The sequence below is a fragment of the Anomalospiza imberbis genome, chromosome 15 (genome assembly GCF_031753505.1).
Source record: "Anomalospiza imberbis isolate Cuckoo-Finch-1a 21T00152 chromosome 15, ASM3175350v1, whole genome shotgun sequence".
NCBI lineage: Eukaryota > Metazoa > Chordata > Aves > Passeriformes > Viduidae > Anomalospiza > Anomalospiza imberbis.
Window position 1 is genome coordinate 3097181 of NC_089695.1, and position 20736 is coordinate 3117916.

At 60.0% G+C, this 20736-nt stretch overlaps 3 protein-coding genes across 3 annotated transcripts in view; 1 reads left to right on the plus strand and 2 right to left on the minus strand.

Moving 5' to 3' along the window:
• Positions 1 to 287, minus strand: part of ANKHD1 (ankyrin repeat and KH domain containing 1) — a 102538-nt gene extending 102251 nt beyond the window's left edge. Inside the window, exon 1 of the mRNA XM_068205542.1 lies at positions 102 to 287. Coding sequence (XP_068061643.1) covers positions 102 to 272 — 171 coding nt within the window. The 5' untranslated portion in view covers positions 273 to 287. The remainder of the gene's footprint in view (positions 1 to 101) is intronic.
• A 529-nt stretch (positions 288 to 816) lies between these two features.
• On the minus strand, positions 817 to 11558 carry SLC4A9 (solute carrier family 4 member 9). Its single transcript, XM_068205551.1, has 18 exons — positions 11142 to 11558; positions 9422 to 9582; positions 9067 to 9216; positions 8890 to 8951; positions 8634 to 8791; positions 6928 to 7012; positions 6493 to 6647; positions 5806 to 5922; positions 5450 to 5624; positions 5078 to 5211; positions 4692 to 4963; positions 3962 to 4017; positions 3683 to 3865; positions 3430 to 3543; positions 2649 to 2810; positions 2316 to 2494; positions 2101 to 2173; positions 817 to 1224 (listed from the first exon to the last, which is right to left on the minus strand). The coding sequence occupies exons 1-18, from the start codon at positions 11405 to 11407 to the stop codon at positions 949 to 951; spliced, it is 2778 nt and encodes a 925-aa protein (XP_068061652.1). The 5' UTR covers positions 11408 to 11558; the 3' UTR covers positions 817 to 948.
• A 2505-nt stretch (positions 11559 to 14063) lies between these two features.
• Positions 14064 to 20512, plus strand: HBEGF (heparin binding EGF like growth factor). The gene is made up of 6 exons (XM_068205554.1): positions 14064 to 14197; positions 14436 to 14609; positions 16485 to 16662; positions 18563 to 18718; positions 18832 to 18924; positions 20012 to 20512. Exons 1-5 carry the CDS (start codon positions 14155 to 14157, stop codon positions 18902 to 18904), a joined length of 624 nt encoding a protein of 207 aa, XP_068061655.1. The 5' UTR covers positions 14064 to 14154; the 3' UTR covers positions 18905 to 18924; positions 20012 to 20512.
• The last annotated feature ends 224 nt before the right edge of the window (positions 20513 to 20736 follow it).

A 20736-nucleotide genomic window follows, 5' to 3' on the forward strand; every position in this document is an offset into this window, starting at 1 on the left:
CGGAGCGCCCCATGCACCACCCGCTCATGCCCCCTCCCAAAGGATCACGGTGATGCTCGGGGCCGGGGTGGGCAGCGCCGCCGGTTCGAGGGGTGTCCTACCATCACTGGGAAAATAATCGCGGCCACGGTGGACTTGAGGAGCCAGAGCAGGGCCAGGCAGAGCAGCTGGATGGTGGTGAAGAGGTGCACCCGGCGCAGGGGCACGTGGCGGAGGTAGGCGAGGTCTGGCTGGTGCTTGGCTGGCATCAGGAGCAGCCGCACACGGTCCATGAGCTGTAGTGAGAGGAGGGCAGGTGGGTCACACCTGTCCAGCTACTGGGCAGCTCTCACCCACCTCCCTGTTGAGATTAGGGCCGGCAGGATGGGATGAGGTTTCACCATCTTTTCTGCGCTTCAGCCCTCCTGCTCTGTGTGCTGACCCCCAGCTGATGCCTGGGCTGGGGAGTTTGTCTGCAAGACCAGGGGTCCTGGTGCCACTGTCACCCAGGCCAGGGGAGCGCTTTCCAGGCAGACTTCTAGAAAGGACTCCAGCTGCCCTTACAGGGTTAATTGAGAGATGACACCCCTCGATCCCCCTCACTTCACAGGAAACTGCTGCAGCCTCCTCCAGAGCACAACTCTGGGTTTCCCAAGCGGAGGGAGGGTGGGAGTTTCCTAGCCTGTCATCTAGAGCAGGGTAATTGCAAGGAAACCGTACTATTTAGAGGAAAAAGTGGTGTAGATAATTCTGGAATAGGATTTTTTTCCCCTCCATTGGTTTCTCGGGAGAAGAAGAGAACTGGCACATGAGCAGCAATACCAGAACCAAAGAATTCTCATGTCCCAGCTCTGCCTGCAGCTCCCAGGTGAGGAAGTGTTTGTGGCTTTCAGAGCAAGTCTGTGTCATCCACTGGTCCCACTTCTCCCAAAACACCTGATACAGTAGTGCACAAGTCTCTCCTGCTCCTCAGCACCCCAGAGCCCTCCTTTTCCCTTTCCTTTGCCCTAGAGAGGTCTCTCTCTGCTCCTTGTCCTGGGCCTGGTGGGAGACAGCTCTATGCCAGGCTGTACACCTCAGAGAGCCAAACTCCAGGTTCTGCTGTGCAGTTGCTGGGCAAAGCCCCTCCTCCCCACCAGCACCCCCTCCCTCGCAGTGCAGCCCTGCCTCCCTCACCTGGATGCTGTTCAGCGCCGTCACCCCCATGTGCAGGAACACCCCATAGAGCACGGGCATCGGGATGTGCTGCAAGGCAGTGGGGTGGGGCATCAGCAGGGCTGGTCCCTGGGGGTCTGTGCCTGCTCAGTGCCCTCTCATCCAAAAGCCTGCATGTGTGTCCACAGCCTGTGCCTCCTTTATTCCCAACAGCCCAGCCTGGCCTTAATGTGCTGCTTGAGGTTCACATGAGCCCAACGTCCTCCGTGGTGCCTTTGGATGGCATCTCATCCCCCAGGTGTGTCACTGCACCACAGCTTGGTGCCATCTGCAAAGGTGCTCCATCCTGCTATGTCTTTGATGAAGATATTTGATAGTATTTGTCCAGTAGGAGCACTTGGAAGACACCACTTGTTATTTGTTTCCATTTGGACATTGGGCTACTGACTGTAAATCTCTGGACACGACCATCCAGACAATTCCTGATCCATCAGTTCTTCCATCAAATCCAGTTGAGAGTGGGGATGCTGGAGGGCCCCATATCAAAGGCTATATGAGACCAGCCTCAGAGGTGAGGAAAGAGGTGGAGGAAAAGAGACCTCCTGTCTGCCCACAGGTAATCCAAGGCCACTGGAGGGGTTTTTCCTAGCATGGCAGTGGCAGCAGGTGAAAGCCAGCAGCAGCCAGGTGATCCATGTAGCAGTATGGAGAGGCAGTGCTGGGGTGTGTTTGGGGAGCACAAGGAGGATGGGCAGGTGACATGGGGCCACAGTGCCTTGTGTGCCAACCCTCCAGTGGCACTGGACACGAACCCTTGGTGCAGTCCATACCCACACAGGGCACGGCTCCCTGCCTGCCAGACAGGCTTCCTGTGCTGCTTCCGTGGGTCAGGGTGGGGAACCTGCAGCCTTGCAGGGTATGGCCAACCCCTGCCTAGGAAGAGGCCACCCCAGCCAGGCTTCCTACCTTGAGCATGGGGGCCATGAAGACAGAGACTCCCATCAGGATGAAGACAGCCAGGCCTGTCAGCCTCTGCTCCCTGTGGGTGGCAGCACAGGTGTCACAGGTGCCAGGGTCCCTTGGGAGCCCACCCCCCTACCTGCCCTCCTGACCCCAGGGTCTCTGCTCTTTGCAGTTTTGATGGCCACAGGGAAAGGGATCAGCTCAGGCTTGTTGTTTACCTGATGCCCAGGAACTCGGGGTGCTCGCCGGGGGCTGAGGTTGCACTCTCCTTCCTCAGGCTCTCCATGTGTGCCAGGGAGATGACAGTGGCTGAGACATACCAGGGGAGGCCGGTGACAGAGGTGACGACCATCAGGAGGGAGACACAGAGGAGGTCCAGGTGGAAGCCTGCTCCTTTCTGCAGCGGAAAAGGAAGCAGGGCTGAGGGCATCTTCCCACTTTTCTGGCCAGTTTGGGGTTCTGCTGTCCCCTGGCTTCTTCCTTGGGGCCCAGCCAGGACCTGGATTCTCCCCCATTGGCTGGTGCTGCCTTTTCCCTGTCCCCCTGCTCACCTGCAGCTTGTACTCGCTGCGGTTAAGAATGACAGCTGTGATCTGCTGGTCCATGAAAATGAGGATGGTGACAAGGACAGCAGGCACCGCGGACAGCAGGCAGACCCACCATGGGTTGGCTCCAAAGGGGAAAACGATCCAGCCCCGTGCTGGGTTTGTGGGCTGTGGAGAGCAGAAGGGTCATGGCAGCTGCCACCCACTTGTGGGGTGTGCAGTGCAGTCAGGTAATGGGACCAGCCCCAGGTGCCCAGGCTGGAGCCCTCCCGGTACCCAGGGATGCCCCACCTCGGTGCTGAAAGAGCATCCTCACTCATCCTGGGGATGCTGCTGACCCACCAGCCCCCCACGAGGACAACCTGGCTGTGACAGAGCAGGGTGTTGTCCTTGGACACCACAAGCCAGGAGCTGGGCATGTGCCTGTGACAGCAGGTGGAAGAGGTGGCATTGGGCAGCGATGATGGTGAGCCCGAGGAGGTGGTGGTGAGCAGTGGCTGCTCTGGGGCGCTGCCAGCCCCGCTCCACACCCAGGGTGAGTAGCCCAAGCCCAGAGCTGAGCTTGTGGCTCCTGCTCCAGTGTGATCTGTACAGTCCAGGTCTGAGCCAGGTAATTTACACTGCATGGGATCGGCTGTGTTCAACCCTTTCCCGTTTGCTGGGGTGCAGCCTGCGCCCCTGTAGGGCTGGAGCCACTGATGAGAAGGACAGTGACAGCACAGTGGGATGGCTACTGTGGTGGGCACAGACCCACACCCTGACAGCGCTGTGCCCACCCTGCTGGCACCTTCAGCTCGCTGGGGACAAGGAGCTTGGGGGTCTCCAGGCCCAGGACAGCATCGACAGCGCAGGAGGCAAGGATGGCCAGGATGACAGCGAAGTCGCTCACCAGCTTCCGCACCTGCAGATGGACATGGCTTGGCCCAGACTGGCAGGAGTGGGGGCTGTTCCAGGAGCAGCCTTGAGATGCAGCACCCAGAGCCATCCCCACACCAGTGGGACAGGTGGCCATGTCACTGAGGTAGCTGAAAGGTGCTCACCCCCACAGGGAAGTAGCGGCTGCTCCTGAAGCGCTTGAGTGCGATGCAGAAGAGGAAGGTGGCCCCGAAGAGCAGGAAGGAGATGAGGGTGACATCAGGCACATACTGGCAGCTGGTCCCCAGGAGATGCCCCCCTCGATCCAGGCACTGGGTCCTGCTCAGCTCTGCTGGGGTGGCAGGAGGCTGCAGGGACAAGGTGGGCGGTGAGGAGAGGTCACACATGGACACCTTGGGCTCACCCTAGGGCCTCACCTGCCTGCCTGGGAGCAGGGGCTGTACCTGCTGGGTGCCCAGGGGTGAGGGCAGCGACGTGTCATTCCCTGCCAAGCTGTGACCTGCAAAGTGACAGGGAGCAGACTGGTACTGGTTTCATCAGGATGATGCTGCCATCAGGCTGGGTCCTCAAGCTCTTCCTGAGGGCTCAGGGTGCTGGATGGGCCCCATGTGACCTCTGAGGCCCTGGCACTGGTTGATGTATGTCCAGGGAGCACCAAGGGGCAAATGTCCCTGTCAAGGGCTTGGCTAAAGCACTGGACGCTCAGAGGCACCATTGATCCCAGGCTGGCAGCACTGATGTTTTTGGCACACGGTGTAGGTCCCATTTCCAGGGTCCGTGTGGATCATGTAATTTCCAGAGTCATGTCTTCAAACCCCAGAAAACAGCCCCTGATTTACAAACTGGGCTAGAAATGGCAGAGCAAACCCATCCATGTGCCCCTTTCCAGCCTCTGACATCCCCCATCCTGGAGGCATAGAAGATGGGCCAAGGCTGTCCTAGCTCCCTGTACTGCCCTGCCTGGTTCCTGGGCAGTTCTGGGAGGCAGGAATAGATGGACAGGCTGTATGGAGGGAAGAGGAGGACACTGCGATGTGGTCAGGCATGTGAGGATGGGATTAAACAGCCTCCTCCTCCAGTGCCTTCCCCCATCCAGCCAGGAAACAGGTTCCGAGTGGCATCCTGGGGCAGCAGCTTCCTGCTCCCCACCCGCCCACAGCTGCTTGGGCTCACCAGGGCTGGACAAGTTGCAGGTGCAGCTGTAGGAGGTGACGTTGTCCAGCCGGTACTGCCAGTTGATGGGGAAGGCATCTGCCAGGCTCAGCATCTTCTTCAGGGAGTCGTAGATGAATATCAGGCTGATGAGTGCACAGAAGCCTTCCTCGGTGAAGCGGGTGAAGTAGCGCACCAGGTGACTGGCCTCGGTGGCCACCAGCACCACACCAAAAAAGGCCACCCAGAGCCCAATCCAGAGGCGGAACTCCAGGTAGTCCAGGCTGTGATCCCTGGGGGAAAGGGTGACTCAAAGCCTCTCCAGTGACACCTGCCTGGAGTGATGGTGGCCCATGCTCCAGCCGAGGGACAGTGGGCTGGGGATCTGTCCCTGGCACTGAACTCACTGGCTGAAGGAGAAGAGGAGGCGCTCAAAGACAAGCACGGGGCCGGTGCTGCTCAGGATGGTCAGGGGTTGGCCCGAAAAGAGGCAGAAGATGAAGCCAGCAAAGGCTGTGCCCAGGAAGCTCTCCAGCACGCCCTGAAATGCAGGGAAGAGGTGCCAGGTGCCAGGCACATGGCAGGGAGGAGGGTTGTGGGCCTGTCCCCCCAGCAGCACAGAAGAAGACAGGGTCAGTGCTGGGGATCACCGGGGAAGGAGGCAGAATTCAGGCAATGCTCAGGGATGTCCTGGGGATGCTGGTAGGAGGTGGGCACCCAGGGGTCCTCTGGGCTGGGCTGAGTAGGGTTGGTACCAGGCACCTCACGGCCACACTGACCTGCATGTTGGCAGTTGCGTCCCCCAGCATGCCCCCGAAGGTGATGGCATTGGTGACTGTCGCCAGGTAGATGTAGAGCACTGCTGAGAGGCACTGAGGGTGCAGGGCGTCGGAGAAGTCGCTGCCGTACCACGGTGCCTTCCTCTGGATGTCTCGCAGCAGCCCCCCAAAAAGCCTGGGGTGAGGGAGCGAGGTCTCATAGCAGACCCCACAGAGAACTGCACTGCAAGGGATTCTCCCTTCCCCTGGATACGGGAACTCAGAGGGGCTTGGACATGGTGGCCCCATAAGAAACCAGTGACCTGCCCCAAATCCAGCACCCTGCTGCACGTCCCACTGCCCTTCCAGACACTGACCTGCCTGTCCTCTCCAGCTCCTCCCCGGAGCGTGGGTGCCCTGGGCTGGCTCTGTCCCCAGCTGCTGTCATGTCCCCATTACCATGTGGCTGCTGGTCCAGTGGGTCCACAGTGGTCCTGTGGCAGAGCAGAGCCTCAGACAACAGGCTGCAGGTTGGGACCCTCAGGACCCAGCTGCATTTAGGGGACACTAGGACAGGAAAGGGAGAATGGAGAGAGGACGGGGTGCAAACAGGGCTTGTGCATCCTCTGATAATGGAGAGGAGAAAGATCAGGAAGAGGAGACATGGCAGATGACGATCTTCTAAAGGTTTCTTCCAACTCAACCATGATTTCCTCTGGCAAGCTCTGGAGCCAGCCCTTGCAGGACTGGTCTTAGTGGAGGAGCTGGGCAGAGCCTAGGGTGTCCTGCTCAGAGGTTGAATTTCACATGTAAGTGCTGCATCCCAGTGTTCCCATCAGCTCCCTTGGGTGGGGACTTGCCATCCACCGCGAAGTGAGACAGCAGGACTAACAGCAGGGGGGACCAAAGCAGGCACCTATGGAGGGGCTTGGCTGGGAGGATACCCTGGCTCCTGGGCAGCTTCATCCCCATGGAGATGGAAGTTCCAGTGTCACAAACAGAGGTATCCCTGCAGGACCCTGCAGAGGGCTGGCAGGGGTGGGGGTGCCCTCCCTCCAGCCCACCTTCTGCGTGGAGATGGCAGATGGCTTGGCGGAGGAATTCGGGCACTAGGGTCCCATTTCCCAGGAGGAAGCACAATCAGCTCATCCAGGAACGCCTCTATCCCTGCCACAAGGTCCTCTCGGTGCTCAGCCTGCCGGGCAACTCTTTGGAAGAGCTGTGGAGAGATGCTGTGTTTAGGCCACCATGTCCCTGCATTCATCCACTTGGAACCTTCCTTCCAGCCTGCAGCCATCACCAGGAAACAAATCCACCCACTTCAGGACAACAGGTGCCCTGCATCCTGCAAACCCACCCAAGTTTTGTTTTTTTATCTTGGGCAAGGGAGGCCACCAGCTTGCCCCATCTTCTGCCCTCCACTGCAGTCTGCAGAGGAGAGGAGTCCTGGTGTCCCCATTCCAGGCCCATCCCATCCCTGGGTGCTGTGCCAGGCTCACCTCATCTGTCAGCAGTGTGGCCATGGCCCTGCCAACCTCGTGGTAGGCTTTCACTCTGGGGGGGCCCAGCAGGATGAAGAGGAACCTGTGGCAAGACAGCACATCTCCAGAGCAGCCCTCTCCCCTCCAGGGGATGCCTCTCTGGGGGAGGGGGGGGCATGGGGATGTGGGGATGGGGGCTGGACAGGCCTTGGGGGGGGCTTCTGCCACCCTAAAAGTGGGGTTGGGACCAGAAGACAAGACACATGTCTGCTGCCACTGCATGGCAACCTCACAGAGACCATGGGACACCAGGACCCTGGCTGGATCACAGGGTCTGCAGAAATCCAGACTGGGAGGTGTGGGGGAACAGGTCTTTGGGACAGAGGAAGAGAAATCCTCAGCTGGAGGTGTCTGTGGCATCATTCTCCTGGGAATGTTGCTCGCAGGCAGGATGCTGGTGTGTTAGGGAAGGAGAGCTTGCCAGCAGCACAGGCAGCAGGTTTGACAGGACTCTGGGGACATGCGAGGAGACTGGAAAGAGAGCTCAGAGCCCTTGATAAAATATGGGAAAAATCCCACAATTGAGAAGATGGTGCAAACTCTCCAGAGGAACAATCCTCACAAATGTTTAACTGAATCCTCCACACCTTTCCAAAGCTGGCAGGAATGGTTACAGTCCTGAAAGCCTGAGATTGTCAAGCAGTTCCAGTGACTGTACCCTGAGCAAACCCCCAGAGAGGGGGCAGGGAACTCCTCTGGCCATGCAAGTGGGACTTGAGAGAACCCCCAGATGCTGGAGGCCTCTGGAGCCTGCTCCAAAGGGACGAGAGGTGACAGCTGCCACATGGGATTGCTTTCAGCCAGGCATCTGCACCAAGGCGATGGGAAAACCTTAAGACCCTCGAGATGGATCTGGATGAGAGACAGCCCTGAGGCAGTGGCTGCACCTGGGGGACAGCCTGGCATGGCCAGCAGAGGGGATGGCACCCTGGCCAAAGGGATGGTAGGGGCAAGGTCTGCATCCCAGTTTGGGGGAGGAAAATATAGGGCAAGGGGTTATCATGAAACCCTCGAGACCCTGGGGCATTCACGGGAACTCGCCGCGGAGGAGAGAGCAGAGGTGGGTGGATGTCTGTCCTGCTGCTCCCAGCTCCTGGGGACGGGTGCTCTGGGCAGAGTGACCAGGAGGTGGCAATGTCCCTCCTGATCCCCGCCTGCTTCCTAAGGAAGTCCTCAGCTGAAGGCACACTGCCCCTTACCCCTCACGCCTTTAGAGGATGCATTCCTCAGCCACGGGGAAACCATGGGCACCTCCTGCCCTGCTCCTCTCCCCCCACCCCATCTCACCACTCAGGAGAACAGCGGGAGGACAAGAGTCTCCTAAAACCCTGCATCCCGCCCCTGCCGCAGGGCCCACGCTCCCGGCAGTAGGTGGAGAGCATCCAGAACCAGCTAAGGACAGGGAATCCAGAACCCAGTGGGAATGACCCAGGGGATGTCCCTTCCAGGCTGCCCAACAGATGCTCCACACTCAGCCCATTCTGCAGTGCTCCTAAGAAGCTGGGAAAAGCAGGAGGGGAAGCAGTGAAACAGGATTCTGGGACTGCACGTGGCACCGGGCGCCATTCCCTTTGCTTTGGACAAGCATAGCCTTGGCTGGTGTGGGGGGAAATGGGGAGGCAGGGACGGGGGAGGGCACAGGGCCATGGGCCATGCTCTGTTACCTGCTTGGAAGAGAAACCTCAGCCAGGGAGCCAAGGGACACCCCATGCCTGAGGCGAATGAATGCAGTGAAGGGCTTTTCCAGGAATTCAACTTCCCCAACAGCAACGTGGGCTGCTTCAGCCCCCGGCGGGACTTTCTTCTTAAATCTGTTTCTCAGCTGAAAGGAAAGGGATGCAGCAGCTGGGTATTCAGGATGCCGTGGCTGGGCGTTCAGGGGGCAGTAGCTGCTCCCAGCCCAGCTCCATGCTGCCGTACCTGCTCCTTAAGAGGCGTTTTGGAGACCTGGGTTCTGGGCTCAGACCTGTCTTTGGCTTTCCCTGCAAAGAAAGAGAGGAAGCAGCAAAATCCATGTGCAGGCGAACAGCCAGCGTGGGTACTCCCCTGGGCTGGAGGCAGCGGGACGATGCCTGGGGGGACAGCCAGGCTCCCTACCTCGGCAGGGAGAGAGACCAAGCTCAGCAAGGAGCTGCAGCAGGGATTTTGTAGGCTGGTGCTGTGGCTGGAGGAGCAGGAGGGCTGCCAGGCGCTCCCTCAGTGCAGGCTGCAGCTCTGCTTCCTCGGGCTGCTCGGAAAGTGCTTTGTCTGCATCAGGGACAGGGACAGCTCTGAGTGCCCCTGGTTCACTGCCCACTGGGGAGTTGCCCAGGGGAAAACCCCCTTAGCTGGAGTAGCAGAGAGCCCCCCCAGCTGTCATTCATCAGTGCTGCTCCATAGGCACCTCCTGGTGGCCTGTCCCTCTCTGGTGACCAGCCCATCCCAGGAGATGACCTTTGCATTACTCATGTACCAATTATTTCCTTGAAACTGGTGGCATCCAGATCCAGGAGCATTGTCCCCTTCTGCAGGTATGTCCTCAGCTGGAACAGGCTGTGCAAGGGCAGAGCTGGGACATGGGGTGTGCTCCAGCGCTCTCCACCATCCTCCACCTTCTCCTCGAACTTGATCCACCTGCCCAGGGAGATGTGGGGGGTCAGTGGCAGGGTAGGCCCTGTGCCCTGTGCCAGGCAGTGGGAGCTAGAGCCTGGGTCCATCTTTGAGCTTAGCATGGGGCTGGCACTGGCAGGGAGGGGTTTGGGTGGCTCAGAGGGGCCTGCAGTTGGTTCATGGTGTAGGGGCAGCTGGGCAGACGAAGTGGTCATGCCCCCATTCCTGCAGACCCACACCTCTCTAAGGTCTGATCAGGGGAATTCCAGCTGTAATGAGGTGACAGGATGGTTCAGGTTTGAAGGGACCTTAAAGATCACCTTATTCCAAGCCCTCCACCATGGGCAGGGGCACCTTCCACTAGCCCAGTTTGCTCAAGGCCCCTTCCAGCCTGGCCTTGGACACTTCCAGGGATGGGGCAGCCACAGCTTCTCTGGGCAATCTGTGCCTCGTCGCCCTCACAGGGAAGAATTTCTTCCCAATATCCTATCTGACACTGATCTCTGGCAGTGGGAAGCCATTCCTGCTTATCCTGTCACTCCAGTCTCTTGTCCCACGTCACTCTCTAGCTCTCTTGCAGCCCCTTTAGGCACTGGAAGAGGCTCTATGGTCTCCCCTGAGCCTTGTCTTCTCCAGGCTAAACAACACCCCACCTCTCTCATCCTGTCTCCATAGCAGAGCTGTCCCAACAGAGCTGTTCCAGCCTTTGAATCATTTCCATGGTTTCCTTTGGATATGCTTCAGCAGGAGCTGGATGTGGTGCCCCAGGGCAGTCCCACACAAAGCAGAACAGAGGGAGAAGCCCCTCCTCACCCCACTGCCCGTGGTGCAGCCCAGGATACATTTGCCTTTCTGGGCTGCCAGTGCACAGTGCTGGCTGATGTCCCATCTGTCACCCACCAGCACCCCCAGTCATTTTCTGCAGGGCTGCTCCCAGCCCATCCATTCCCGCAGCTGTGCTGGGGCTGGGGGTGGCCCTGCCATTAGCAACGCTTGCTGGAGTCAGAACAGAAGTGTCTTGAGCTGTTTTCACGCTCGGGCCATGCCAAATATTTTAACGCCGGGCACGGACAGAGCTCCCCTTTGTCCCCGTGGGTGGGCGCGCAGCCGCGGGGCGCTGGTCGTGCTGCACGGGCAGAGCGTGCCCCGGCACTGCAGGCTCCTGCGAGGGGCAGCCGTGCGGGCACCACGGGGCTGGCTGCCGGCGAGAGCCGCGGCACGGCGCCTTTGGTCCCACAGACACTCCGAGCCCGGGTGAACACCCACTGCTGTCCCCAGGCTCCTGTGGCCCATGTCGCCGCGGCCCTGCCGGGGAGTGAAGGGGTGCCAGGGGCCATGGGGACATCCCAGGCACGGCGCAGCCGCTGGAGCCTCGGAGAGGCACCAGAGAGGAGCAGGAGGAAGGGCGCTGTGCCTGGCCTGCCTGACATCCTGCCCTCTCCCATGAAATTAAGTCAGCCCGGCTGGGCAGTGGCGGGGCAGAGCCCTGCCATGGGGCTGAGGCTGGGGAACGGCCAGCCTCGGGACATGCCCTGGGCTCCCAGAGCGTGGCCCAGCAGCCTGGCTCTCGCAGGTGTGCCTACCTGGCCATCTCCCTCCACTCCAGCCCCGCCGGGGTGCTGAGGAGCTGGTTGAGCTGGATGAAGAGCAGCGGGCAGGTGACGTCCCCCCTCTCCTCCCACTGCAGGGCGGCACCAGCTCGCCGGGCCGCTGTGGCCGTGCTGGAGGGGAAGATGCTGCAGCCGAAAGCCTGGGAGGGAGCTCCAGGGTTGCTCTCTAGTCTGGGCTGTGAGCAGTTGTCTGCTGCCCGGGGAGGCGTGCCACCCGCCCCGGGCACGTGGGCTCGCATGGCCACCGGCAGCCACAGGTGTGGGCTCCCCTCCAGCACTCACAGGATCCCACTCATCCCACACCTTATAACAGCTGTGAACTGGTTGAAACTGGCCACAAACCAATACACAGGAGCCAAGCCCAAAACAAGCATCCCAAAACAGCAGGGTCAGCCCCACAGGTCCCAGTACGGTTGTGTCCTGCCACGTCCAGCTGCCCACGTGGGTCAGGGACCAGGGGACCCACCTGCCTCCTGCAAGTGACCTGGGTGGACAGGGATGTTCGTGTGTTCCCAGCCCTGTCTGCAGCCTGCAAGGCGTTGGTGAGGGGGTGGCAGGGCCAACCCTGGAGAGCTGGTGGCAGTATCTGTGCCTGTGCAAGGATGCAGTGCCCATGGCAGGAGGGGTGACACAGCCCATGGCAGCTCCTTCTGGGAAAAGAGGATATGGGGACATGCTCTGGGGAAGGATGTGGCACCGCTGAGCAAATCCACAGTGGGGAAATAAGGGGCTGCCAGTGGCAGGGCTGACGGAAAGGGCTGGGAGGGCTTCGGGGCCGCGCCGATGTTCAGAAGGCTTGTGTGTGAGCTGCAGCCGGTGAGAGGATGGAGGGGGAAGGACGTGGGCACAGCCGCAGCACCCTGCAGGACAGGGACAGGGACGTGGCAGGGCCTGCACAGCGCTGCCAGCAGAGAGCAGCCACGGTGCTCGCTGTGCCCATGCCATGCCCACCGCCACCACGCTTGGCCCCTCGGCCCCCGCAGACAAACCGCAGGGCTGTGTGCACTGCAAACACGGCGGCGGGACCGCAAACACCCGCGGCTCCGGCACGGGCCGGCTGTGCTGGAGCCCGCTGGACCCGACAGGATCCAGCCCCAGGAGCAGCTGGAGCAGGGCCAGGCACCACCACGGCAGAGTCACGTTTTGGGGAAAAGCGGCTGGGAGTGTGGATTCCTGAGGTCCTGGTACCTGCCTCGCAGGAACTGAGGCCAAGGATCTGGCCCAGGGTGTCCAGGCTGTTTGCTCTGTGGTACCAGCAGGTACCATGGTACGTGGACGTGTGCCCTTAGCTGGGGTGGGGACCATGGGGAGATCCTTGGCAGAAGGACCTATCGATAAGGAGTATCAGGGATGCCCTGAGGCACCCAAATCTTCCTGGGGTTTGCCTCCCCATCCTGTGGGGGCTGCCTCAGCAGCATGAGATGGGGCATGACTGGCCGCAGGCACAGACAGGGAGGCTGTGAGAGGCTGCAGGAGGTGGGAAGGGGTCGTGGGAGGCAGAGGGGAAGAAGCAGCAGGAGGCAGAGGCAGGAAGCAGAGGCAGGCAGGATCAGCAGCCTGCACACATCCCCCCCACCCTCGCCTGCTGCCAATCCTCTGTGCCAGCTGCCTCCCTGGCAGCTGACGTGAGCTGGTACCTCCCTCTCCGGAGGTGCCAGGGCAGCCGGCAAATGCTGCCCACATACACTGCCCACACATGCCCAGCCTGGCCTTGGGGACGTGGTGGAGGACTGGCAGGGACAAAAAATCCCATCCCATCATGGGGACCTCCCCAGGAGCCAGTGTGCAGAACTGCCCAGGGACACAGCCCCTCACCCGTGCCACCAAAGGCTTTGGGCTCCTGATGGCCGGAGGAGGCGGAAGGAAAAACATCCAGCAAACAATTGCAAAAGTCAAGTCTGAGCACGAAGGAGGGTGTGAGCAGGGGGGGTGCCAGATCCGGTGGTATTCCTTGGAGACAGCAACAACAATGACAGGAATATTTGCTCATGCCTAGCTGAGCCCAAATCAGCCATGGGCTCAGGACCTCGAGGAACCAACCAGGGGCCTCTGCTGGCCCAAAGGAGAGCTGGGGCAGGAGCCTGCCCTCACCCGGCACTGATGTCAGTGACATTTTTTACGCCGTCACCTGTGCTGAGCATTGGGCCAAACACAGCACACGGTTGCCAGCATGGTGAAGGGCATGGGGAAGCTCTGGCAGTGCCCAAACACAGCAGGCTGGGACAGGGACAAGGACGGTGACTGGCTATGGGGGGTGTTGTGAGGTGAGGCTGTGACTCAATCACTTGGGCAGCATAGGGGCACAAATGGGGTCTTGGGAACAGAAAGGGTCTCTGCTGCCATCTCATGTTGCCACCACCTCCCTGGTGAGACCTGCCGCTGGTGCAGTGGCACATGGGTGGCAGTCTGTCCCCTTTCTGAGGGTCATCTCATCCCCAGGGCCAGGAAGAGGTGCAGCCCTAACTCCTGGGGTCCTGCCTCTCACGTCATGCTCGTCTTGTGAGGTGCACTCGCTCTCCCAGCACCCTCGGGCCACCTCGGCTACCTGCCTGGGGCCACGGGGACCATCGGGATCTGCCTTCTCTCCCCACGGCTGGGGCCACACTTCCCCCTGGCCATCTCTTGCCCTCCGCGCTCTACAGAAACCCTTTGCTCTCCGCTCTCTCTCCGCGCAGCCCGGCCGGCAGCGCGGAGCGGCACCGGTGCGGCGGTGGCTTTTGGGTCCCTGGCCCGCCTGCAGAGCGAGGAGAACCCACCGGGCCCGGGCCAAGGTCCCGGGACCTGGTCCCGGTCGCAGCCGGCGGGACGCCCCCGAGGGCGGTGGGGAAGCCCTTCCCGGGGGCGGGGCGGCCGCTCAGCCCCTCCCCACCCCGCCCCGCCGCTTTCTAACCCGCCGCGGGGCTGCTGTGCCGGAGAGCGGGCATCGCTGCGGGACCGAGCGGAGCGAGCGAGCGCGGCAGGGGCTGGACGTGTGTGCCCGCGGGTCATGGACGGGCGGGCGGTGCTGATCCAAGCGCTGCTGGCGGCAGGTACGCGCTCGTGTGGGGAGGTCCCGGGTGCGGGCAACTCATCCCAGCGCCGTGCTCGACTGGAGGGTCCCGAACATGTGGGGGGGGTGGTCTTGGGCAAGGCGGGCACGGCCGGTCCTGGGCGCCGGCAAAGCCGTCCTGGTCCCGGGTGTGGGCAGACGGGAAGATTGGTCCCTGTCTCGTCGGGGGTCCCGGGCACGGCAGTGTCAGCTCCCACTCCTGACCGCTCTCTCTGCAGTGTGCTCGGCGGCGGCGGGCGGGCTGCGCCGGGAGGAGCTGCACAACGAGGTGCTGCACAAGGGCGGCGGCGGCGGGGTGCCGGTCCCGGCCACGGCGCCGCTGCTCGGCGGCAGCCCGGAGAAGGAGGGTGGTGGAGCGGCCTCGGGGGACGACTTCAGCGAGCTGCCGAGAGGTATGGACGGGATAAGGGGTCCCAGGGCGGGGCTGGAGGCGCGGGACGGGCTGGGCTGGGGGCAGTCGGTGCCGGGCTGAGCTCGGCTCAGTCCCGCGGGTGTCCCGGCCGCAGCTCCGGTTCCGCTTCGGAGGGACTTGCAGTGGTGAGTGGGAGCAGTCCCAGATACCGAGCCCCGGCGGCAGCAGACCCGAGTGGGAGTAGCCAGTGGGGCACCAGCACGGAGCAGTGACGCTCCTGCCAGGGGCTGTCCGTGTTCCTGAAGTCGCCTGCAGGGCGGGTTCCAGGGGGTCCCGGCTCTGAGCTGCTTGGCCAGGAGGAGACAGAGCCCCTCGTGGCGGGGTTGCCGTGTCCGGGGACCCGCGCTGCCCTCCCGGTCGTGGCGCGGGGACCGTCGTGAGTCACCGCCGCCCACGCGCGGCTGCTCCTCATTCCGCGGCAGGGCTCGTCAGCCGGCGGCCTCGCCACGGGGGCGGTGGGGGCACTGCCGCTCTCTGGGGCTCCCGAGCACCCACGCCGGGCTCCTTGCCCCGGGCTGGCACCAGAGAGTGTCCTGGGGTCTCTCATGGGGGCTGGACGGGGGCCCATCGCGGGCTGAGGGGGTGACATGTACCTGTGCCTCGTACACGCGGCGTGCCGAGGGCAGTGCCTGGCACCAGGAGCGTGCTCTGCTCCGTACAGCTCACCCTCCCATTTTTCCGTGTTTTTCTTTGCTTTCTGGCTGTGCCAGCAGCCTGTGACAAAAAGCTGGCAAAACCGGGCTGAGCCACTCGCACCGGGGGGACTCAGCCCTCGGGAAACGCAGCAGTGTGTGTCGGCTGGCTGTGGCTGGGAGATAACCCTCAGGGCAGGAGACGGAGCAGCCTCTGCTGTCAGCCTCATCCGGGGGCTTCTCCAAGCCTGGAGTATCGGTTTTCTCCAGGCGCAGCGTGGAGGATGTCGACATAACTTTGCTAGGTGTGCAGCCGGTGTGTGCCAGCATGAGAGGCGCTGGTTCCGTCAAGAAGCGGTTGAGTTGTAACCTGGGCAGGTTACAACTTGCCAGGTTGGACGCTGCTGTGCTCTCCTTCCCGAGCAGCCCCGGGCTTAATTCACCGGGGTTACTGAGCACCATAGCTCGGGGGGGCTAAAAAGTCCCCCTTGGAGCAGTGAGTGCTCTCCAGCACCTCGTGAGATCAAGCTGTGAGCTGTTTTTTTTGGCATCTGCACGCTTTAATAACCATTCCAGTACCGTTGCTAGAGTTGGGCTATGTTTGAGTGAGGAGCTTGGTGCTCTAGTTTCCACCAACCCAGCAGGGGGCTGATCTGGCACCAAAAGCCGCTGGTTACTGGGCCACAATTAAAACATACCGTTGTAATTGATGGGAACGATGCCCTCACCATCTCTCGGGCTCTGCAAAACCAAAACTTAAGGAAGGCTTGCTCTTTTAATCCTGCCCTGGGGTGAGTAAGGCATCCTTGTGCCCACGGGAAGGAGAGTCCACCAGAGCCATGAATAGGGTCTTAGAAAAGCCTGTGCTTGTCAGGGAAATAAAGGCCAGATAAAGGGGCAATTAGCAATGTTCTGTATTCAGTGGAAACTGGTGCATATAATAGCAGCATTTGAGATGTATAAAGCTCTGTTCCCCCTGCCCGAGTCCCTTCTTTCCTTGAGAATTGTTCTTATGAATTGGAAAGGCCATGATATTTGTAAGGAGCTGAAAAAAAAAAAAAGCCCCTCCCCCCCCCGGGCTCGGGGGCAGCTCCCAGCACAAAGGGCTGTGGGAGCCAGGGCTGAGCAGTTGTGGCAGCCCTGGGATGTGGCTTTGCCTTCCCTTTGGTTGGCACGTGGAGCTGATCTGACTGCTGTTCTCTCCTTCCCAAATTGCTTTTCAGTTGCTTTCCTGTCAAAGCCTCAAGGCCTCGTTACTCCTAAGAAAAAAGGGAACGGCAATAAAAGAAGAAAAGGCAAAGGCCTGGGGAAGAAGAGAGACCCGTGCCTGCGGAAGTACAAGGATTTCTGTATTCACGGCGAGTGCAAGTACATCCGAGAGCTGGGAGCTCCCTCTTGCATGTGAGTTGCTGGCGTGTGCCTGTGTGGGGGGAGCTTTAGTCATGGTTCTTTCAATTCTCCAGGCTGGGCAGAGGAAAAGCAGAGATATTTTTAGTGCGTGTTCCCTACCCGTGCAGGGACAACTCTGACTTGGCCTCTTCCTTGTAATTCTTGAGAAGTGTCCACCACTTCCCCAAATCCTGTCATGGCCTTAGAGCCAGGGTTCCCTGCCAGCATGGTGAGCTCTGGCTGTGCTGGGGACTGCAGAATTGTGTGTAGGGCTGGGGTCTGGCAGGTGAGGGCTTCTGCAGGTCTGATTTGGGAAAGCTCATCCTGATCCTGTCACTGTAAATCCCCCACTCTGAGACCTCCTGCCTCCTGCATCTGTCAGGGCACATCAGTGCAGGTGGGAGGAGCATCTCTGCCATGCCACCAGCAAAGCAGAGTGGAGGTAGCACCTTTGGGGACAGGCTGCCAAAGCCATGCCCGAGGTGTCCCTTGGCCTGATGTACCCCTCCTTGCCCACCCTGCCTGGAGTGCAGAGCAAGAAGGACTAGATGAGGCGAGGGAAGGAGAAAGTGTTTGCCTGCTGCTGGGGCACCTGGATACAGCACTGCTGCTGCAGAAAATACTCTGGGGTGCATATTTTATCCCCACTGACGTGGGCAGGACTTGAGCTGGCAGATATGTAAGAGGCTTTGTTCTTCACTATCAATCCTCTGAGCCACCCAGTCTTGAGCCCAGGGAAGATAATAGCTCCCTGGCTTATGGTGCCCACAGGATCTGCAATCTGCAGGGATCAAGCTCCACAGAGCTCCTTTAACTCCCTGGTTTCTCCCTGTTGAAGCTGTCATGAAGTTGGGCCCTTGCACAGTGGACTCAGGACTGCCAGTGTGGGGACATCTTTGCAGGCTCAGTTTGGGTTGGTGACCCAGCACAATGTGCATTGTAACACCCTGGCCTAGGCCTGGGACAGCGAGGTGTCCCCTGCCCAGATCCCTGGGGCTTGGAGGGAAACTGGGACACAGACAAGCAGCAGGGATTTGGGGCTGGCTGTGTCTCTTCAGCACGGTTGGTCTGTCCCTGGGTGGCATCTCTCAGCCATCGGAGCTTTTAGTAACAGTGGCCAACTGCCCCGGTTTCCTCGGCTAAAGAGGCTTTGTGTTGACTGGTGTCACTCGGTTGTGGCTGCTCTTGGTGGTTGGCTGTGCCTTTGTCACAGCGTCTCCTGGAGTGTTGCTTCCTGGGGCACAGGGTGGAATGAGGATGCTGCTGGACTGGGTCCTGCACATTTACCATGTGCCCAGCCTTGCTGCTGTGCCTGGGAGGTGATGCTGGCATGGGGCATTGTGAGCCCAGGAGCTGGGCTGAGTCCGGCTTGGAGATGAGCCTGAGAGTCGTGGTGCTGGATATAGAGGGATATATTTATCTTGTTGCATCAGTGCAATGTGGCTCAGGGAGGGCTGGAAGCCTCCCAGCCTGTGTGAAGCGTTATTTCTGTTACATGAGCAACCTCTCAAGTCTCCAGGGATGGGACACCTCTGACCTGGCAAGGGTGTGCAGGGACAACCTGCTCCATGGGAAATGCCGGCCTAGCTGCCTCACTGCTCCCTTCCCACTTCCAGAGGTGGTCTGGGCAACCTGCCTGGGGGTGACTGGGAAGAGCACAGACCCCAGTGCCTTCTACTGGGGGAGAGCTCAACCTTTCTAGGAGCCTTCACTAGGTGCAGGAGAAGCTTAATTTATCAGTACAATAGAGATGATGGTGGCATCCCAGCTCAGGGATGTGGGGCCCGAGGGGAACAGGAGGGTGCTGGTTAAGGCTGGGCACAGAGGCATTGCCTTCCCATGGGGTGTGGAGAACACAAAGACCTCCTGTCCTTGCTCACCACTGACCTTTACGAGTTTCCTTTTTGCCCAGATGCCAGCCAGGCTATCATGGAGAGCGCTGCCACGGCCTCTTGCTGCCGGTGGAGCACCCGCCCAGCGCGTACGACCACACCACAGCCCTGGCTGTCGTTGCTGTTGTCCTGTCCTCCCTGTGTCTCGTCATCATCGCAGCCCTGCTGATGCTCAGGTAAGTGGGATGGGTCTGAGCTCCCTGATCTGGGTCTCTGGGAAGATCATGTGCCAGAGGAGTGTGACAGGGGCTTCTCCATGCCCTCAGCATCCCTTTGCTTGGCCTCGCAGGTGTCACAAGAGGGGTGGCTACGATGTAGAAAACGAAGAGAAAATCAAGCTGGGCATCACTGTGAATCACTGAGGATGCCGGGTGCTGGCGAGGTGAGCCCCTGGCTGGGCACGGGGCAGCAGTGGGGCTGGTGGACATCTGGGGGCTCTGCTGTTTGTGCTGGTTGGGACTGCTGTGTGGATCCTGTGCCAGAGCTAGGCAGGAGCTGAAGACAGCCTGAGTCTGGAGAAGCAGCTGGCTGAGAGTCTGGGCTGCCCTGGAGGGCTCCAGTCTTCTGGTCTCCCCTTCCTGCCAAAATCCTGTCCCCTGGCACCTCTGTCATTCCTGTGCGCTTCTTTCTAACCTCAAGTCCCTGCTCTGTGCTGGTGTTCCATGCTTTGGGGATGTTTGGTAGTAGGGAAGCTGCTTCTGTTTTGTTTAGATTTTTTTTCCCCCTGCTCATTCTGCTCTCTCTCTGACCCTCTGAGTCACTTCCCCTCCTTAGATATTGCCTCTATTTATATACATGTGTAAAAAACCCCTTTCCTTTTCATTCCCACTCTACTTACTACTTGCACCAAAGCAATGCCTATCAGCTTGGCATGGGGGGATCTTGCTGCCAGCCCCATGCCATGTTCTTCTGGCTGGGTTGGGGTGTGTGCTCTGTCCCAGGGGTGGCTGTGGGGCTGGGTGCTGAAAATTTGTCAAACTTCCTCTGATCTGACCTAAATCCTGACGTTAGATGTGGTCAGACATATTACAACTACTTCTCTTCTTGAGAAGAAAAAAAAAAGAAAGTCATTGTTCTTTGTGAGGATGAAGTAATGCCTTTGGAGAATTTCTGTCATGTTCATCACAGTGTTGGGGGTGGGAATTTGAGCTTTCCATAGAAGCTGAATTTTCAGGAAGGAGGAGACATGGCACAAGGCTTTCCTCACTGTCCCCTTTATCCTGGGCGTTACTGGGTGGGTGTGTCCGGGAGAAAAAGTGCTGTGGTCCCCGGAAGGGAAGCATGGTGGGGTACCTTGGCTCCCATCCTCCCGGGTCCAGCCCCGGGGGGCGGCGAGTGGGGCTTGGGTGGGCACGAGGGTCCTCCTGCCGGGCTGGGTGGGTCGGCAGCTCTACCCCAGCACGCAGGGAGTGCTCCGAGGCACAGCAGCCCAGCATCGCGGTGTGAGCTCTCCCGCCTCTCTCTCACAGGGGTCGGCACGAATGCACTTCTACCTCCTGGAAGAGGCGAGACCGCGGCGCCAGCGGCACGGGGCTGCGGCACGCTGGGGGCTCGCTGGAGCTCCAGGACGGCACCGGCAGGGCTGCTCGGGCAGCGGCGGCACTGCGGCAGCCCCGTGGCCACCTCCGGGACGGAGCGGGCTCGGGAGCGGTGCTGACCGGGCGCACAGGGGCTCTCCGGCGGCTCTCCGTCCGCTGCAGTATGTGCCGAGGAACAAGCTGTGAAAGGGAGGAGACCGAGCTCGGGGCTTCCTTCGCCGCAGAAAGGGAGAGGGGGGGGAGGGTAACAGCTATTTAACAAGATATTTTTCATTTTAAATTATATATTTATTTTAGATAAACTGTACATAGTATTTATATTTATTGTGGGTCTGGCCCTGCATCCTTCATGTACGTCAAGATGACAGGGTCAGACCTCCCTTATTTTTTAAGTGCAATGTAATATTCTAATAAATAACACTTTGTAACAAACACTTGGGTCGTTAATTGAATCATGGAGGTGGAAAGGAGTCAGAATTCTGAAGGCTGCATTCAGCACCTGTTCCATGCTGGTGGGGTACTGCCAACAGCAGCAGAGATCCTGAGTGTGTGGTCAGGGCTGCTGATCAGCTTGTGCCACCCTTGGGCAGCAGTGTGGTGTAAGGGGCTGGAGGCAGGATCCATCTCAGCTTGGCCCCACGTGGATTATTTTGGAG

Bases quoted from the DNA above. Each gene is read 5' to 3' on its own strand.
- SLC4A9 (XM_068205551.1), bottom strand. From the start codon at position 11,407: ATGCGAGCCCACGTGCCCGGGGCGGGTGGCACGCCTCCCCGGGCAGCA. The intron at 7,013-8,633 runs GTAACAGAGCAT...GTCTTGCCACAG, and splicing joins GAGGTTTCTCTTCCAAGCAG to GTTCCTCTTCATCCTGCTGG. The intron at 2,811-3,429 runs GTGCCAGCAGGG...TGCTCTCCACAG, and splicing joins TTGTCCCCAGCGAGCTGAAG to CCCACAAACCCAGCACGGGG.
- HBEGF (XM_068205554.1), top strand. From the start codon at position 14,155: ATGGACGGGCGGGCGGTGCTGATCCAAGCGCTGCTGGCGGCAG. The intron at 14,610-16,484 runs GTATGGACGGGA...ATTGCTTTTCAG, and splicing joins CTTCAGCGAGCTGCCGAGAG to TTGCTTTCCTGTCAAAGCCT. The intron at 18,719-18,831 runs GTAAGTGGGATG...TTGGCCTCGCAG, and splicing joins GCAGCCCTGCTGATGCTCAG to GTGTCACAAGAGGGGTGGCT.